The 12,468-nt window shown below is 46.9% G+C and overlaps 3 protein-coding genes across 3 annotated transcripts; 2 read left to right on the forward strand and 1 right to left on the reverse strand.

The window, feature by feature from the left end:
* The first annotated feature begins 1,570 nt into the window (after nucleotides 1-1,570).
* Nucleotides 1,571-3,892, forward strand: LOC103977425 (probable pectinesterase/pectinesterase inhibitor 12). Its single transcript, XM_009392920.3, has 2 exons — nucleotides 1,571-2,561; nucleotides 2,992-3,892. The coding sequence occupies exons 1-2, from the start codon at nucleotides 1,604-1,606 to the stop codon at nucleotides 3,678-3,680; spliced, it is 1,647 nt and encodes a 548-aa protein (XP_009391195.2). The 5' UTR covers nucleotides 1,571-1,603; the 3' UTR covers nucleotides 3,681-3,892.
* A 169-nt stretch (nucleotides 3,893-4,061) lies between these two features.
* Nucleotides 4,062-6,356, reverse strand: LOC103977427 (pectinesterase-like). The gene is made up of 3 exons (XM_009392921.3): nucleotides 5,681-6,356; nucleotides 4,962-5,318; nucleotides 4,062-4,882 (listed from the first exon to the last, which is right to left on the reverse strand). Exons 1-3 carry the CDS (start codon nucleotides 6,279-6,281, stop codon nucleotides 4,188-4,190), a joined length of 1,653 nt encoding a protein of 550 aa, XP_009391196.2. The 5' UTR covers nucleotides 6,282-6,356; the 3' UTR covers nucleotides 4,062-4,187.
* Nucleotides 6,357-7,878: 1,522 nt separating this feature from the next.
* LOC103977428 (pectinesterase 3) lies at nucleotides 7,879-10,169 on the forward strand. Its single transcript, XM_009392922.3, has 2 exons — nucleotides 7,879-9,222; nucleotides 9,338-10,169. The coding sequence occupies exons 1-2, from the start codon at nucleotides 8,169-8,171 to the stop codon at nucleotides 10,021-10,023; spliced, it is 1,740 nt and encodes a 579-aa protein (XP_009391197.2). The 5' UTR covers nucleotides 7,879-8,168; the 3' UTR covers nucleotides 10,024-10,169.
* Nucleotides 10,170-12,468: the final 2,299 nt, after the last annotated feature.

A 12,468-nucleotide genomic window follows, 5' to 3' on the forward strand; every position in this document is an offset into this window, starting at 1 on the left:
ACTATATGAAGTTGGGATGAGGCCAAAGGTGGGTTGGTCATGTTGCATCCTGTCATGTATTTGATAGGACCAATTCAAAATGCTCTCAATTTGAGTCAAGTTATTTATGTGAGCTCCAATTTACTTTGAAGTTAATCATAATCCTCATCGATCCAATGGTTAGTTAGCTCCATTAATACTTATACATACAGCCTAGTATTTTGATATTACTGATCAGCTAATTAAAATCTTAGCATGGTATGCTGAGTCTATATCATACACCTATACACCTTGACTTTGTAAGTTTGCATGTCAAATGTAGGTCATCTGAGCATGCCAATTAGTTTAACTAATAAAGATTTTGATAATATATCACAATATCCTAAGTTTAAATCTTGTTTTCGTCGTTTATTCTTTGTAAAAAAACTTATATCATTAATAAAAATATTAAATATTTTCTTGACTGTTTAAACTTTAGAGAATTATGCTGACCCAATCAAAATATTTATAAAGCTCTCCTACTATTGTTCTCGACAATTCAGCTTATACATTGTAACTCCAAATTGCCTATAGTTTTCATTCATCGAGAAAATTGTTTTATTTTTTCTAAAATATAAAACCTATTTTTAGTTTTTTTTTTGTTTACTTTTGATGTTGAATTGTAACCCACTTTCCTCTCTCTCTCTCTCTCTTCCTTTCGATTTGACTCAAAAAATAAAATAAAATTTAGTAGAAAGAGATCATTCCTATAATTCCTCGAGATTATTCAAGATCAGAGACCTCACTTGATAAATTGAGCATTCCAAACAAAAGCCAGCTTTCTCTCACTATGTTCCCAATGACATGTGGCGGTGTAAGAGATGGATTCTTTCATCCTTCGTCCACCTGTTCACCTTGTCGGTGGTCACTTGTCATTCACCGAGCACATGGAAGAGACATCGATAAGGCCTCAATCCCGGATGGAGTAGTATGGGGACGATGGAAGGGACTACTAGATGTTCTTGGCGTCTTTCTTGAGAACTCAAGCATTTTTTTTCCCCCAAAAATTAGCGGAAAAAATCAAGTTAGAGAGAGAAAGATTGATTATATAGTAAATAATATATATATATATATATATATATATATATATATATATATATATATATATATATATATATATATATATATAAGTAATCCTACTAACTAAGTACGTTTCTCTCAATCCAAGGGAAGATGGTCGGTCACGCAAGATTCTTGACGAGCTATGTAACACGAAAGAGTACGACCTCTGACACGAACTTAGCTCGTCACATGATACTTTCTCCCTGCATGTTTTGTCCCTTAACTCGTTCCTTTGTCCCTAACTACGACTGCGCTCACGACACATATGTCGAGTTTGACGGACACCGCAACTCGACAAACCAACCGACACTAACCTTTCGCTACCTTTGGATTAGTCACAAAGATCCAAATTCTTATCAGGTTGTTGTACGCATCTTAAAGCGTAATGGAAGATCCAAACTCTTCGTAGCCTCGGCTCGCAAGCCACCAAACTCCTACTCCCGAAAAGATCACTCTTTTTATCATGTTGTGTGTATATATATGCAGAACTCTGAGCCATGGCCTTACCTTGCTTGGAGCTCACATGGCTTCTTCTCTCACTTGGTCACTGTTTCTGGCTTCTCTCCTCTTCCTTTTCACTCTCCCTTCACCAACATTGTCTTCCGATGTCGTCTCCAGTTCTGGGAATACCAATGCCGAAAGCTCTGTCCGTGATCTGTGCCGGTCCACCCCATACCCCGCCGCCTGCCTCGACTCCCTGAAGCTGTCCGTTTCCATCACCATCAACCCCTCCGTCCTTTCCCTGGCGCTCCGCACCCTCCAGGCCGCCATCTCGGAGGCGGCCAAACTCTCCTCGGTCCTGTCCTCCGCCGGCCGCCCCGGCGCCGTGGTCGAGTCCCAGCGCAGCTCCCTCCAGGACTGCCAGGAGCTGCACCAGATCACCGTCGCCTCGCTCCGGCGCTCGGCCGGCCTCGTCAAGCCCGAGGCCCGCAAGCTCGCCGACGCCCGGGCCTACCTCGCCGCCGCGCTCACCAACCGGGCCACCTGCCTTGAGGGCCTCGCCGGCGCCCGGGGCCCGCTCAAGGCCACGCTTGTCGACTCCTGGCTCGCCGCCTACACCCACGTCAGTAACTCCCTCTCCCTCGTCGCCCGCTCCGGGGGCCGCAAAGGGCGGCGGCTCTCCTCCGCCCGCTCCTTCCGCAGCCGCGGCGGCGGGGGGTTCCCGGCGTGGGTCGGCCGGAGGGAGCGCCGGTTGCTGCAGGACGGGGACTACGGGGACGTCGACCCCGATTCCGTGGTCACGGTGGCCGCGGACGGAACGGGGAACTTCACGACATTGGGAGAGGCGGTGGCCCGGGCGCCGAGAAACTCCGACGACCGCACCATCATCCTGGTGCGGGCGGGGGTGTACGAGGAGCACGTAGATATCCCCGGCGACAAGACCAACATCGTCCTCATCGGCGACGGCAGCGACGTCACCGTCATCAGAGGCAACCGAAGCGTCGGCGACGGCTGGACCACCTTCCGATCGGCCACCGTCGGTAAGCTTATTTACTATCCCCTCGAAATTACTATCCAAACCTTCTTAATTACTTGTACTTGGTGTTCTCATACCTCAATCCGCTTGCATGTTCATGGTTACCTTGCATCGACTGCCCAACAGAGATGGAACAGAGATAACCATCGCCATCCCCGTATTCATCATTCAACGACATCATGTACTTGAAGATTTCGTCATATCTAATAAGTAGAAACTATAGGCATACGAATGCCTTCATTTACTGATCCATTACTGCCGTGGATAGCGGCAACATGTCATCTTTTCGTAGCGGTTGCCAACGCATAGCGTGCTGTCTGAGCCACTTGGCAATGGACGACAAACGACCAGCACACATGACCTTTAGATTGCTAGATTCTTCTTCTGCTGCATCTGTCTTGGACTGTAAAGCTCTGTGAAACATTGATCTGCAGCGGTGTCCGGTGAAGGGTTCCTGGCACGAGACATCACGTTTCAGAACGTCGCTGGGCCGAGGAAGGGCCAGGCAGTGGCGCTCCGGGTGAACGCCGACCTGGTGGCGCTGTACCGCTGCGTCATGGACGGCTACCAGGACACGCTCTACGTCCACTCCTTCCGCCAGTTCTACCGGGAGTGCGACGTCTACGGCACCGTGGATTTCATCTTCGGCAACGCCGCGGTGGTGCTCCAGGCCGGCAAAATCGTGGCCAAGATGCCCATCCCCGGGCAGTCCAACGTGATCACAGCGCAGTCCAAGGACGACCCCAACGAGGATACGGGCATCTCGATACAGAACTGCACCATAGTGGCGTCGCCGGAGCTTGCTTCCAGCAACGTGATAGTGAAGACCTTCTTAGGCAGGCCGTGGAAGAACTACTCGACGACGGTGTACATGGAGTCGTACATCGGCGGCCTGGTGGATCCGGCGGGGTGGAAGGAGTGGTCCGGCGACCAAGGACTCGACACGTTGTACTATGGGGAGTACATGAACAGCGGGCCGGGATCGCCGACCGACAATCGGGTCACCTGGCCGGGGTTCCTTGTCATGGATTACGACGACGCCTACAGCTTCACGGTCTCGGAGTTCATCTACGGGGATGAGTGGCTGGAGTCTACTTCATTCCCTTACGACGATGGCATCTGATTCTTTAGCGCAGTTGTGGTTTCTTCCTACTGTAAATAACGTGATTTGGGCCGACAAAGAAGAGAAAACGAAGGAAATAGAAAGAAATTAAGATGGTGTTTGTAGAGATGAACTTTGTTTTAGGACAATCGATGGTGGAAAACTCTTATCCTGTTAGAAAAAGAATCGATGTTGGCAATAAATGATATCATGTCGGCCGTATTACTTTCTTAGGATTTTGCATGTGATATATGCGGAGTAAGTCCAGAAATTGGCTAAAAAATATTGGATTGATTGAGATCAGACCATCCAAAAGAATTCAGTTTATGAAATGCTATGAATGTTTTGATGGTATGGAAATAAGATACCACTTGAACAGTAATTGATTCCTGGCACAGAACATGGGTAATCTTTCGGTTTTGCGAACTGTATGGATTACATTATAATTAGCAATCTATATGACGAATTAGAGTTGATGTAATCAGTGGTCAACCTAATAACACTTTCTTCTACCTCCTCTCTCTCTCTCTAGAGCAACCCGCCAGAGTAAGGAATGGAGGTGGACGACAACCAAGCGTCTGCTGTGGTGAAATTATACACGGTAAAGTTCAATGCGTCCATGGCATTCATCAGGCTGTACCCTGGCCATTGCACTCTTCCACTGGTATTGGCCCCGGGGCCATGGTTGTCGAACTCCCCGTAGTACAATGTGGTCAGCGCGAAGCTGCCGCTCCACTCTAGCCACCCCACCGGCTCGATCACCCCGTCGATGAACGATTGCATGTACACCGTCCTCGAGTACTCCTTCCACGGCCGGCCGAGGAAGGTCTTGGTGAAGTTACGATCCGCTGCCTCGAGGTCGGGCGCGGCGCGGACGGTGCAATTGTGGATGGAGATGCCGGTGGTCTGGTCCGGCATGGTGCGCCCCTGCGCCGTGACGGCGTTGACCTGGCCCGGGAGCGGCTTGCGCGCGTAGATGTTGCAGTTCTGGAAGACGGAGGCGGCGTTGCCGAAGATGAAGTCGACGGTGCCGTAGACGTCGCAGTCGCGGTAGAACTGGCGGAGGGAGTGCGCGTAGAGCGTGTCCTGGTAGCCCAGGAAGCTGCAGCGGTAGAAGCTGGAGAGGTCGGCACTGTTCCGCACCGCCACCGCCTGGTGCTTCTCCGGCCCAGCCGTGTTCTCGAAGGTGATGTCGATGGCTATGAATCGCTCACCGTGCACCACTGCGCTCACCAAAATACCTCATGTTCAGAAGACGTACATAACATGCATCAGAATTCAAGCAGGAGCATGCGCGCTCACCGAATGTAGCAGAGGCGAAGGTAGTCCATCCGTCGACTACGCTGCGATTCGAGGTAATTATGGTCCTGTTGATCCCTACTCCAATCAAGATCAGGTTCTTCTTGTTCTTGGGAACCACCACGTTCTCGCTGTAAACCCCTTCCTCTATGTAGATGGCGAAGTAGCCATCTTCGATGGCTGTGTTGTTCGGAGCGAACGCGACGGCATCTCCCACGGTTGTGAAGTTCCCACTGCCATCCTTGGCTACCGTCACCGACTGTGATTGGTTTACAGGCACGACCTCGCCGCTCTCTTCGAGAAGGTTCCTCCCAATCGCCGAGAAATCAGCCGGCGGCGATCTTTGACCACCGGTAGACCCTGAGGAGAGACAGTATTATTAGACAAAGTTGCCTGGTACAGGGAACAACGGGGGCCTCAGACGTGGAGCCCACTGCGGGAGCCTACTTCGATAGCCAATCGCAAGGCAAGCGAGCGAGACACGAAACATATGTTAGAGATTAGATCAAGGCCGTCTATGTGGCGTATGTATCCAGGTGATTGCATGGGCATCGAGCAGATCCGTGGCTCTTTCTTAGCGACAGGATGAGTGGGACCAATACGAAGGTCAAAGGACCGCACCTAGTGGGCCCAGACGGCGATGGTACGTCCACGCCGAGAAATGCACGTGTGGTACTTCCAAAAGAAGAGGACGAGGAAGAGATGAATGTTGTCGACTTCACCTGTGCGCTCGTCGGTTTCGGTGCTCTTCCCATGCCCGCGGTTTCCGCTCCGGTCCAACGCGGTGGTGACCAACCCGAGCGACACCCCGTACAGCCGTGTCTCGTCCGCGAGGGCGCCGCGCAGCTCGGGGAAGGTGTGGGAGACCTCCAGCCCGTCGTAGCACGTCTGCTGGTTGGTCACCACGGCGCTCATCAGCGCCCTCACCCGCCCAACCGCGGCCGCGCCAAGCGCCGCCTCCCGCGGGCCCAGCTCCGCCTGCACCGCCTTCAGATAGTCCGCATTGAGGCTGGCCAGCGCGCGGCAGTCCTCGAGTGCCCCGCCACTCACGCCTCGGCGAGCCCGACCACCGCCCGCGGCACCGGAGATGTAGCGGTCGAACAGGGCAGCGGTCCGGCGGGCCCGCTTGAGCGCCTTCTTGACGGAGTACCGGCCGTACTCGTACTGGTTCGACGGGAACCGCAACGGCGACAGGACGGCGCGGCACAGCTTGGGGTAGAAGGAGGACCTGCACGCCGACACAGGGGAGACAGAGGGTGACGGTGCAGCGACTGTAGCCAGAGGAAGAACGAAGAAGACGAGAAGGTATTGGTATGACAACATCGCAACACGTGTGATTCAGCCAGAGCACCGAACCGTAGTGTACAAGGCGAGGGTGGAGATGAGGCGATCCAAGACCAGAGATGGATACATAAATAGGGAGAAGAAAGCGCGTGAGATATTAGCTGCATAGTGAACGAAGAGGCAGTACGAGTATAGGCAGAGGGCTCATCTGTTACTACACCCAGCCATAAAGAAGACTTACTAATTATTTTCACTGGTTAGTGCGAACCAGTTGTTGTCGAAGAGATTTCTTTGGCTGTCTTCCAAGCAAAGACAAAAGAAGGGAAACCGTCAGCTAAATGCTTTAGGTGGAGGCAGTAATGACTGCAGGAAGAAAGGGTTCATGATGTACTAGCTCACCAACTTTACGAGAAAGTGTCGATCGACCTTATTAACGTGCATTTGTGATGGCCTAAACAGTAGATCATTAATTGTTCGTCTATCAAAGTACAACGTTTCCAGCATCTGAAGGCAACTAATACTCACCTATTAATGCTGTGTCGGCGAACTGCGCTTTTGCAAGAGACAGCAAGTGCTGTTCCAAATGCTACTGAGTTGTAATCCTCCCCAGCGTGACATTGCATGGGTTGAAGCAACAATGGCTTGACTTGTGAGTCAAAGGAGATCAAGTTTCTGTCGGTGAAAATTATATTCCCAAAGGTTTGTCGTCATGCATCTGTTTGGTATTTGTTTATTGAAACTGTGAATAAGGAATGGACAAAACAACACGACCTCCTGCTTCAGTTTGTCAAAACTTAAGTTGGTCAATAAACGATGAATCTGAATTTGAATGGATTGATGCAATTATTCTGAGTGTAAATTGTGGAAGAGTAGCCATCAGTGGCTTGAAGTGATGATGAGCAGTGCAGCTGTTATTTTGCCTGACAAAGTACATAAGCTATTTATTAAGCTATATTCAAAAGATGATTGGTTTAAGGTTTTATTATTATAAAATAGAAGTTGAAGGTAAGCTCTAATTTGAGTCAGCTAAAATTGCATGTCTTTTAGATCTTTCTTCCTGTGTGTATGATACAAGTGTTCTAATGTTCAGCTTGAATCTCATTCTTTAGAAGAAGAAGCTCAAGAATAATGCAAGACTATCTGATATGATAAGACATTACAAGAAGCTAACAATGTTCAGGTTCAGAAATCTGATGCTGATTCCATTGATGTTATGACACCATCAAACAAAGAGAGCCAACCTGTAAAGATCTCTAGCTTTTCACTTCAAATTGGAAGCAGCATCTAAGCTTCATTTGTGACTGCAGAACATGTTGTGTTGTTTGTGTCACTGTGTACCACCATATCACAAAAAAAAATGCAGAACATTACAGATCAGCCATCTCAGTCCATTAAAAAGCTTTGCTTCTTTCTAAGCATATTTTGTCCTCTGTTTCAATTTTGATGTCAGCATAGCTTTGTTTTCTGTTCAATAGTAACACAGAGAACCTTTTGCAGAATGATGGTGAGATTTCACATGGCCAAGTCTGGGAATGGCTCATCATCTCAGTAGCCACAGGTTGGCACATGGTAGGTGCCATCTTACCAAATACTCAATAGGCTAAATTGGATCCCAACTACTAAGCTTTAAGAATTGACAGAGCCATCCACCCTACGATATGATTCTTGCAACCATCTTTTTCTTTTCATTTGAGAGTAGGATCGATTGACAGTGTGAAGATGGAGACAAGGTTGGAACTACATGCATCAAATGGTTAGATGGTGAACGGAGGATGTCCTAGGCAAGAAGGCAGCATGCGGCAGATCTCCATCTCCTTCGTTTCCTGTGCCTTTGATCCATCTTGGAGTCTACCTTGTCCTGTTATACATGGAGTATAGGTCGAAGCTAAGAACAGTAAAGCTCTGGGAGAAGCGGAAGTGGCAGCAATGGACATCGTTAAGTCCTTCAATGGCTACGGGAAGGTGAGCGAGATCGCGGACCGACACTTCCGCCGCACCACGCGAAGGCGTCTCGCCCTCCTCGCCGCCTCCGCCGTCCTCCTCGTCGTGATCGTCGTCTCCGTCGGCGTCGTCGCGGCGATCGGGCACGGCGATGGCTCTCCCTCGCCGACGTCAATAGCGGACTCGATCAAGGCCATGTGCAACGTGACGCGCTACCCCGACTCGTGCTTCTCCAGCATCTCCACTGCCAGGGGCGCCAACCTCACCGACGACCCCGAGGAGCTCTTCAGGATCTCCCTTGCTGTCGCCGTCGACGCCATCGGGAAGGTCTCGACCGTGGCCGGCTCGTTCGAGATCCCGGCCAAAGACAAGCGGCTCGAGGCGGCGCTCCGGGACTGCGACCAGCTGTTCGACAGCGCGATCGACCGGCTCAACGACTCGCTGTCGCTGATGCAGCCGCTGCCGGGGGAACCGCTGCTGAACGCATCCAAGATCGAAGACCTGACGACATGGCTGAGCGCGGCGGTGACCGACCAGGAGACGTGCCTTGACGGGTTCGAGGGCACGACCGGAAACGTCAGGGACAAGATGGCGGTGGCCATGGTGAACTCCACGCAGTACACCAGCAATAGCTTGGCCATTGTGGTGGGCATTCTCGGCATCATGGAGAAGCTAGATTTCCCACTGCATAGAAAGCTGCTATCGGTTCCTTCCGCTGTTCGGTATCCCGCGTGGATCTCGAGAGCGCAGAGGAGAGCTCTCCGGCAAGATATGGCGGCGAGGCGGGAGCAGAACGTGACGGTGGCAATGGACGGGACTGGGCAGGTGAAGACCATCAAGGAAGCTATCGATCTGGCACCGAAGAAGAACGCCCACCCGTTCACCATCTACATCAAGGAAGGCGTGTACAAGGAGAATGTGGTGGTGGACAAGAGCAAGTGGAACGTAATTGTGTTGGGGGATGGCATGTACAAGACGATCGTCGACGGGAAGCTGAACTTTATCGAGGGAACGCCCACATTCTCCACTGCAACCTTCAGTAAGTACTCCATGGAAGCTCTGCTCTGAGATCGTTGGAATGAAATTGAGGTCATCGACCTCCATTCTCTCATAATACACTTACCAAGCGTCCTCATCAACGAGTTTTGTCTCAGCTGCAGCTGGGAATGGCTTCATGGCCATGGACATGGGCTTCAGGAACTTCGCGGGGCCCGAGAAACACCAGGCGGTGGCCCTCCGGTCCAGCTCCGACCGCTCCATCTTCTTCCGTTGCTCCTTCGACGGCCACCAAAACACCCTCTACGCGCACTCCCTACGCCAGTTCTACCGCGAGTGCGACGTCGCCGGCACCGTCGACTTCATCTTCGGCGACGCCGCCGTCGTGTTCCAGGACTGCAAGATCAGGCCGAGGCAGGCCCTGCCCCACCAGCAGACCACCATCACTGCGCAAGGCAAGACGGACCCCAACGAGAACACCGGCATATCGATCCAGGCCTGCACTATCGAATCATACGACAACGTCACAGTCTCAGCCTACCTTGGCAGGCCATGGAAGGATTACTCCACCACCATCATCATGCAGTCGGAGATCGGAACGGTTGTGAGTCCTACAGGGTGGCTGCCAATGGAGATCGGCACCGAGCCTCCGAGCACCATCAGATATGCAGAGTATCAGAACACCGGGCCTGGATCGACTGTAGCTGGCCGCGTCAAGTGGCCAGGTTACAACCCAGGGATCAACACAGAGGAGGCAAGCAAGTACACGGTGGAGACATTTATAGGAGGAGGAGATTGGATTCCGGCCACTGGCGTGCAGTTCCAATCCAGCTTGGGCCAGTAAGTGATTGGAAATTGTATTCGTCTGTTCTTTCTCGATCCTTTGCCATCAGGCAACTGTAAAATGAGTGAAACTGAAGAGTTTGATCGATTCAATGCATTCGAACACTCTATCTAGATTTCTCAAGAAAGAAAACTGGATCTTCCCAACACTGATGCCTGCAACAATTCTTGAGTACGTAAGTACGGTCATAAAGGCAACAACTGGGCACGCTAATGATCTGCAATGATGCGCACAATGTAGAAAGCTATTGTTGTGAGGGAGGGAAACGAGAAAAATTCAAAAATCAAAAGATAATATTTAATAATAATAATAATAATTTAAATATATATTATAAAATTGACGTAAAATTAATATAAGTTGGTTTACATGAAGAAAATTAAATTCTTAAATATAAAATTAATTATAAGACTCTTAGAGTTATCCATACTCAAGTATGATTCTCCTGTATACCTATCAATATAAATCTACAGAATTTCTTCTTGAGAAACCCTCGAGATTATTCTAGGGAGCTACCAAAATGTCTTAACTCTCTCTTTCATCAAAACCCTAAGAATCAATATATATTTATAGTAACAAATAGTAATTCACTTGGGAGTTTCAATTTAATTAGGACCCTATCAACTAATTTGAATATAATTAATATTCTTAAAAATACTTACCAACATAATAATCTCGTGAGTTTTTTTTTCACTTAATATCTCAAATAGAAATTGAACCATTTACTTCAAGAATTCACCCTTAATATCTCAAATAGAAATAGAAATTGAATCATGGTTCAATACATGATTCCAAGAAGTTCGCCACTACATTGTGTTGTTAAAAATAAATTAATGGTGTCACTTAATTTTGGAGGAAGACATTCATCTTATTGTCTTACCACCAATAAGATTTTTTTCTCTCGTAATTATCTACATCTTGAAAACCATGAATATCACACTTTTGTTTTCTACACTATGAACAAAAGCTTACTATTGTAGATACCTACTTCCTTTCCATACGAATCTTTCTTTCATCGTGATCATGCAATTCTGTATAACTTTTAGAATTTCACCTATAACCTTGTAGTTATTATCTTGTGAATCTAAAAAACTCAAAGAAATTAGATTCTTCGACGTCTTTAGAATATTAGATATATCTTTGAAAGTATATACCACTTAGTCAATTATTTTAATCTTTATTTTATTGACACTCATGATTTTCACGGTAGAGTTATCATCCAAACTTAATTTACTAGTCATCTTATCATTTAGTGAATCAAAATAATCTTTCTGAGAGCAAACATGAATAACACAAGCTAAATCTAAAGACCAACTCTTCTCGAAAGATACATAGTTATCTTTGGAGATTATAAGGATATTTTTATCATCGTCTATCACAAGAGAGCACTCATCGATATTTTCTTCTCGTTTCCTTTTTCTCATATGATAATTCTGTTTGATATATTTGTACTCTCTTGCATTTATAACATGGAACATCATCTAAAGATTCACTCTTGATCTTATATACTTCTATTAAAAAAATCTCCTTGTCATCCTTCACTTTGAGTAGCTAATGTCTAACTATTTATATTATCAAATTTATCCTATTTCCTTATAGCACGAGATATTAAAACTTCTTCAACTTGTTTTAAAGTTACTATATCATTCCCATATAGTATTATCTCTATAAGTTATTATAGGAGTCAATGTAAAAGGTAACAACACCTTACCTTCTTCATTAATCTTTACATTAAATTTTTCGATTAATTCAATATTTATTTGAATATGCTCAATGCTCTACCAAGTTTTAGCATTTTTTTCATCCTTAGCCTATATAATTTTTACATTATATAACTTATTAGTTATGCTTTTAGTCGAATAAAACTCTTCTAACTTATCCCAAATAAATGCAGATGAGTCATCGTTAATAATATTATTAGTAATGTAAAAACGAATAACACTCCCTCACTTTGCTTCCAACTCTTTCAATTTTTGTTGTTAATCTTTTTTAATTTGTATGTTTGTCCTTTCAATATTCTTGTTAGGCTTTGTTGAATAAAAAGATCATTCACCCTCTCCTACTATAGTATCATAGATAAAGTTATAAACAATGTATTCGATATCATGCTCGCTCGAGTATATCTATATCTTTCCTATGTATATCTATAAACAAGGTATTGTATATCATGCTAGTATATATCTATATTTTTCGGTTTTATTCATGTTTTACATAATATATAGAAGGCTTGTAATAGATTTGGTAGCCTTGTTTTAGTTGGCTTTTATGGTTATTTCAAGCTTGTAAATACATATTGCATATAATCATCATGTATAAGTAAAACTACCCAGAAATAAATCATCTAAAGAATCATTTTGGGGGATTTCTAGTTCCACAAAGTGGTACGGAGTGTTAACCAGTAAAACATCTAGAAACGACTCAGGTGGCACATGGTTGGATAAACTTTTA

The sequence above is a fragment of the Musa acuminata genome, chromosome BXJ3-3 (genome assembly GCF_036884655.1).
Source record: "Musa acuminata AAA Group cultivar baxijiao chromosome BXJ3-3, Cavendish_Baxijiao_AAA, whole genome shotgun sequence".
NCBI lineage: Eukaryota > Viridiplantae > Streptophyta > Magnoliopsida > Zingiberales > Musaceae > Musa > Musa acuminata.

What these genes read in the sequence shown, in the direction of transcription:
- LOC103977425 (XM_009392920.3), top strand. Translation starts at nt 1,604, where the DNA reads ATGGCTTCTTCTCTCACTTGGTCACTGTTTCTGGCTTCTCTCCTCTTC. An exon ending in CTTCCGATCGGCCACCGTCG is followed by an intron (nt 2,562 to 2,991) that starts GTAAGCTTATTT and finishes ATTGATCTGCAG; the next exon opens with CGGTGTCCGGTGAAGGGTTC.
- LOC103977428 (XM_009392922.3), top strand. Translation starts at nt 8,169, where the DNA reads ATGGACATCGTTAAGTCCTTCAATGGCTACGGGAAGGTGAGCGAGATC. An exon ending in ATTCTCCACTGCAACCTTCA is followed by an intron (nt 9,223 to 9,337) that starts GTAAGTACTCCA and finishes GTTTTGTCTCAG; the next exon opens with CTGCAGCTGGGAATGGCTTC.
- LOC103977427 (XM_009392921.3), bottom strand. Translation starts at nt 6,281, where the DNA reads ATGTTGTCATACCAATACCTTCTCGTCTTCTTCGTTCTTCCTCTGGCT. An exon ending in CGAAACCGACGAGCGCACAG is followed by an intron (nt 5,319 to 5,680) that starts GTGAAGTCGACA and finishes GTCTCTCCTCAG; the next exon opens with GGTCTACCGGTGGTCAAAGA. An exon ending in CTTCGCCTCTGCTACATTCG is followed by an intron (nt 4,883 to 4,961) that starts GTGAGCGCGCAT and finishes TGGTGAGCGCAG; the next exon opens with TGGTGCACGGTGAGCGATTC.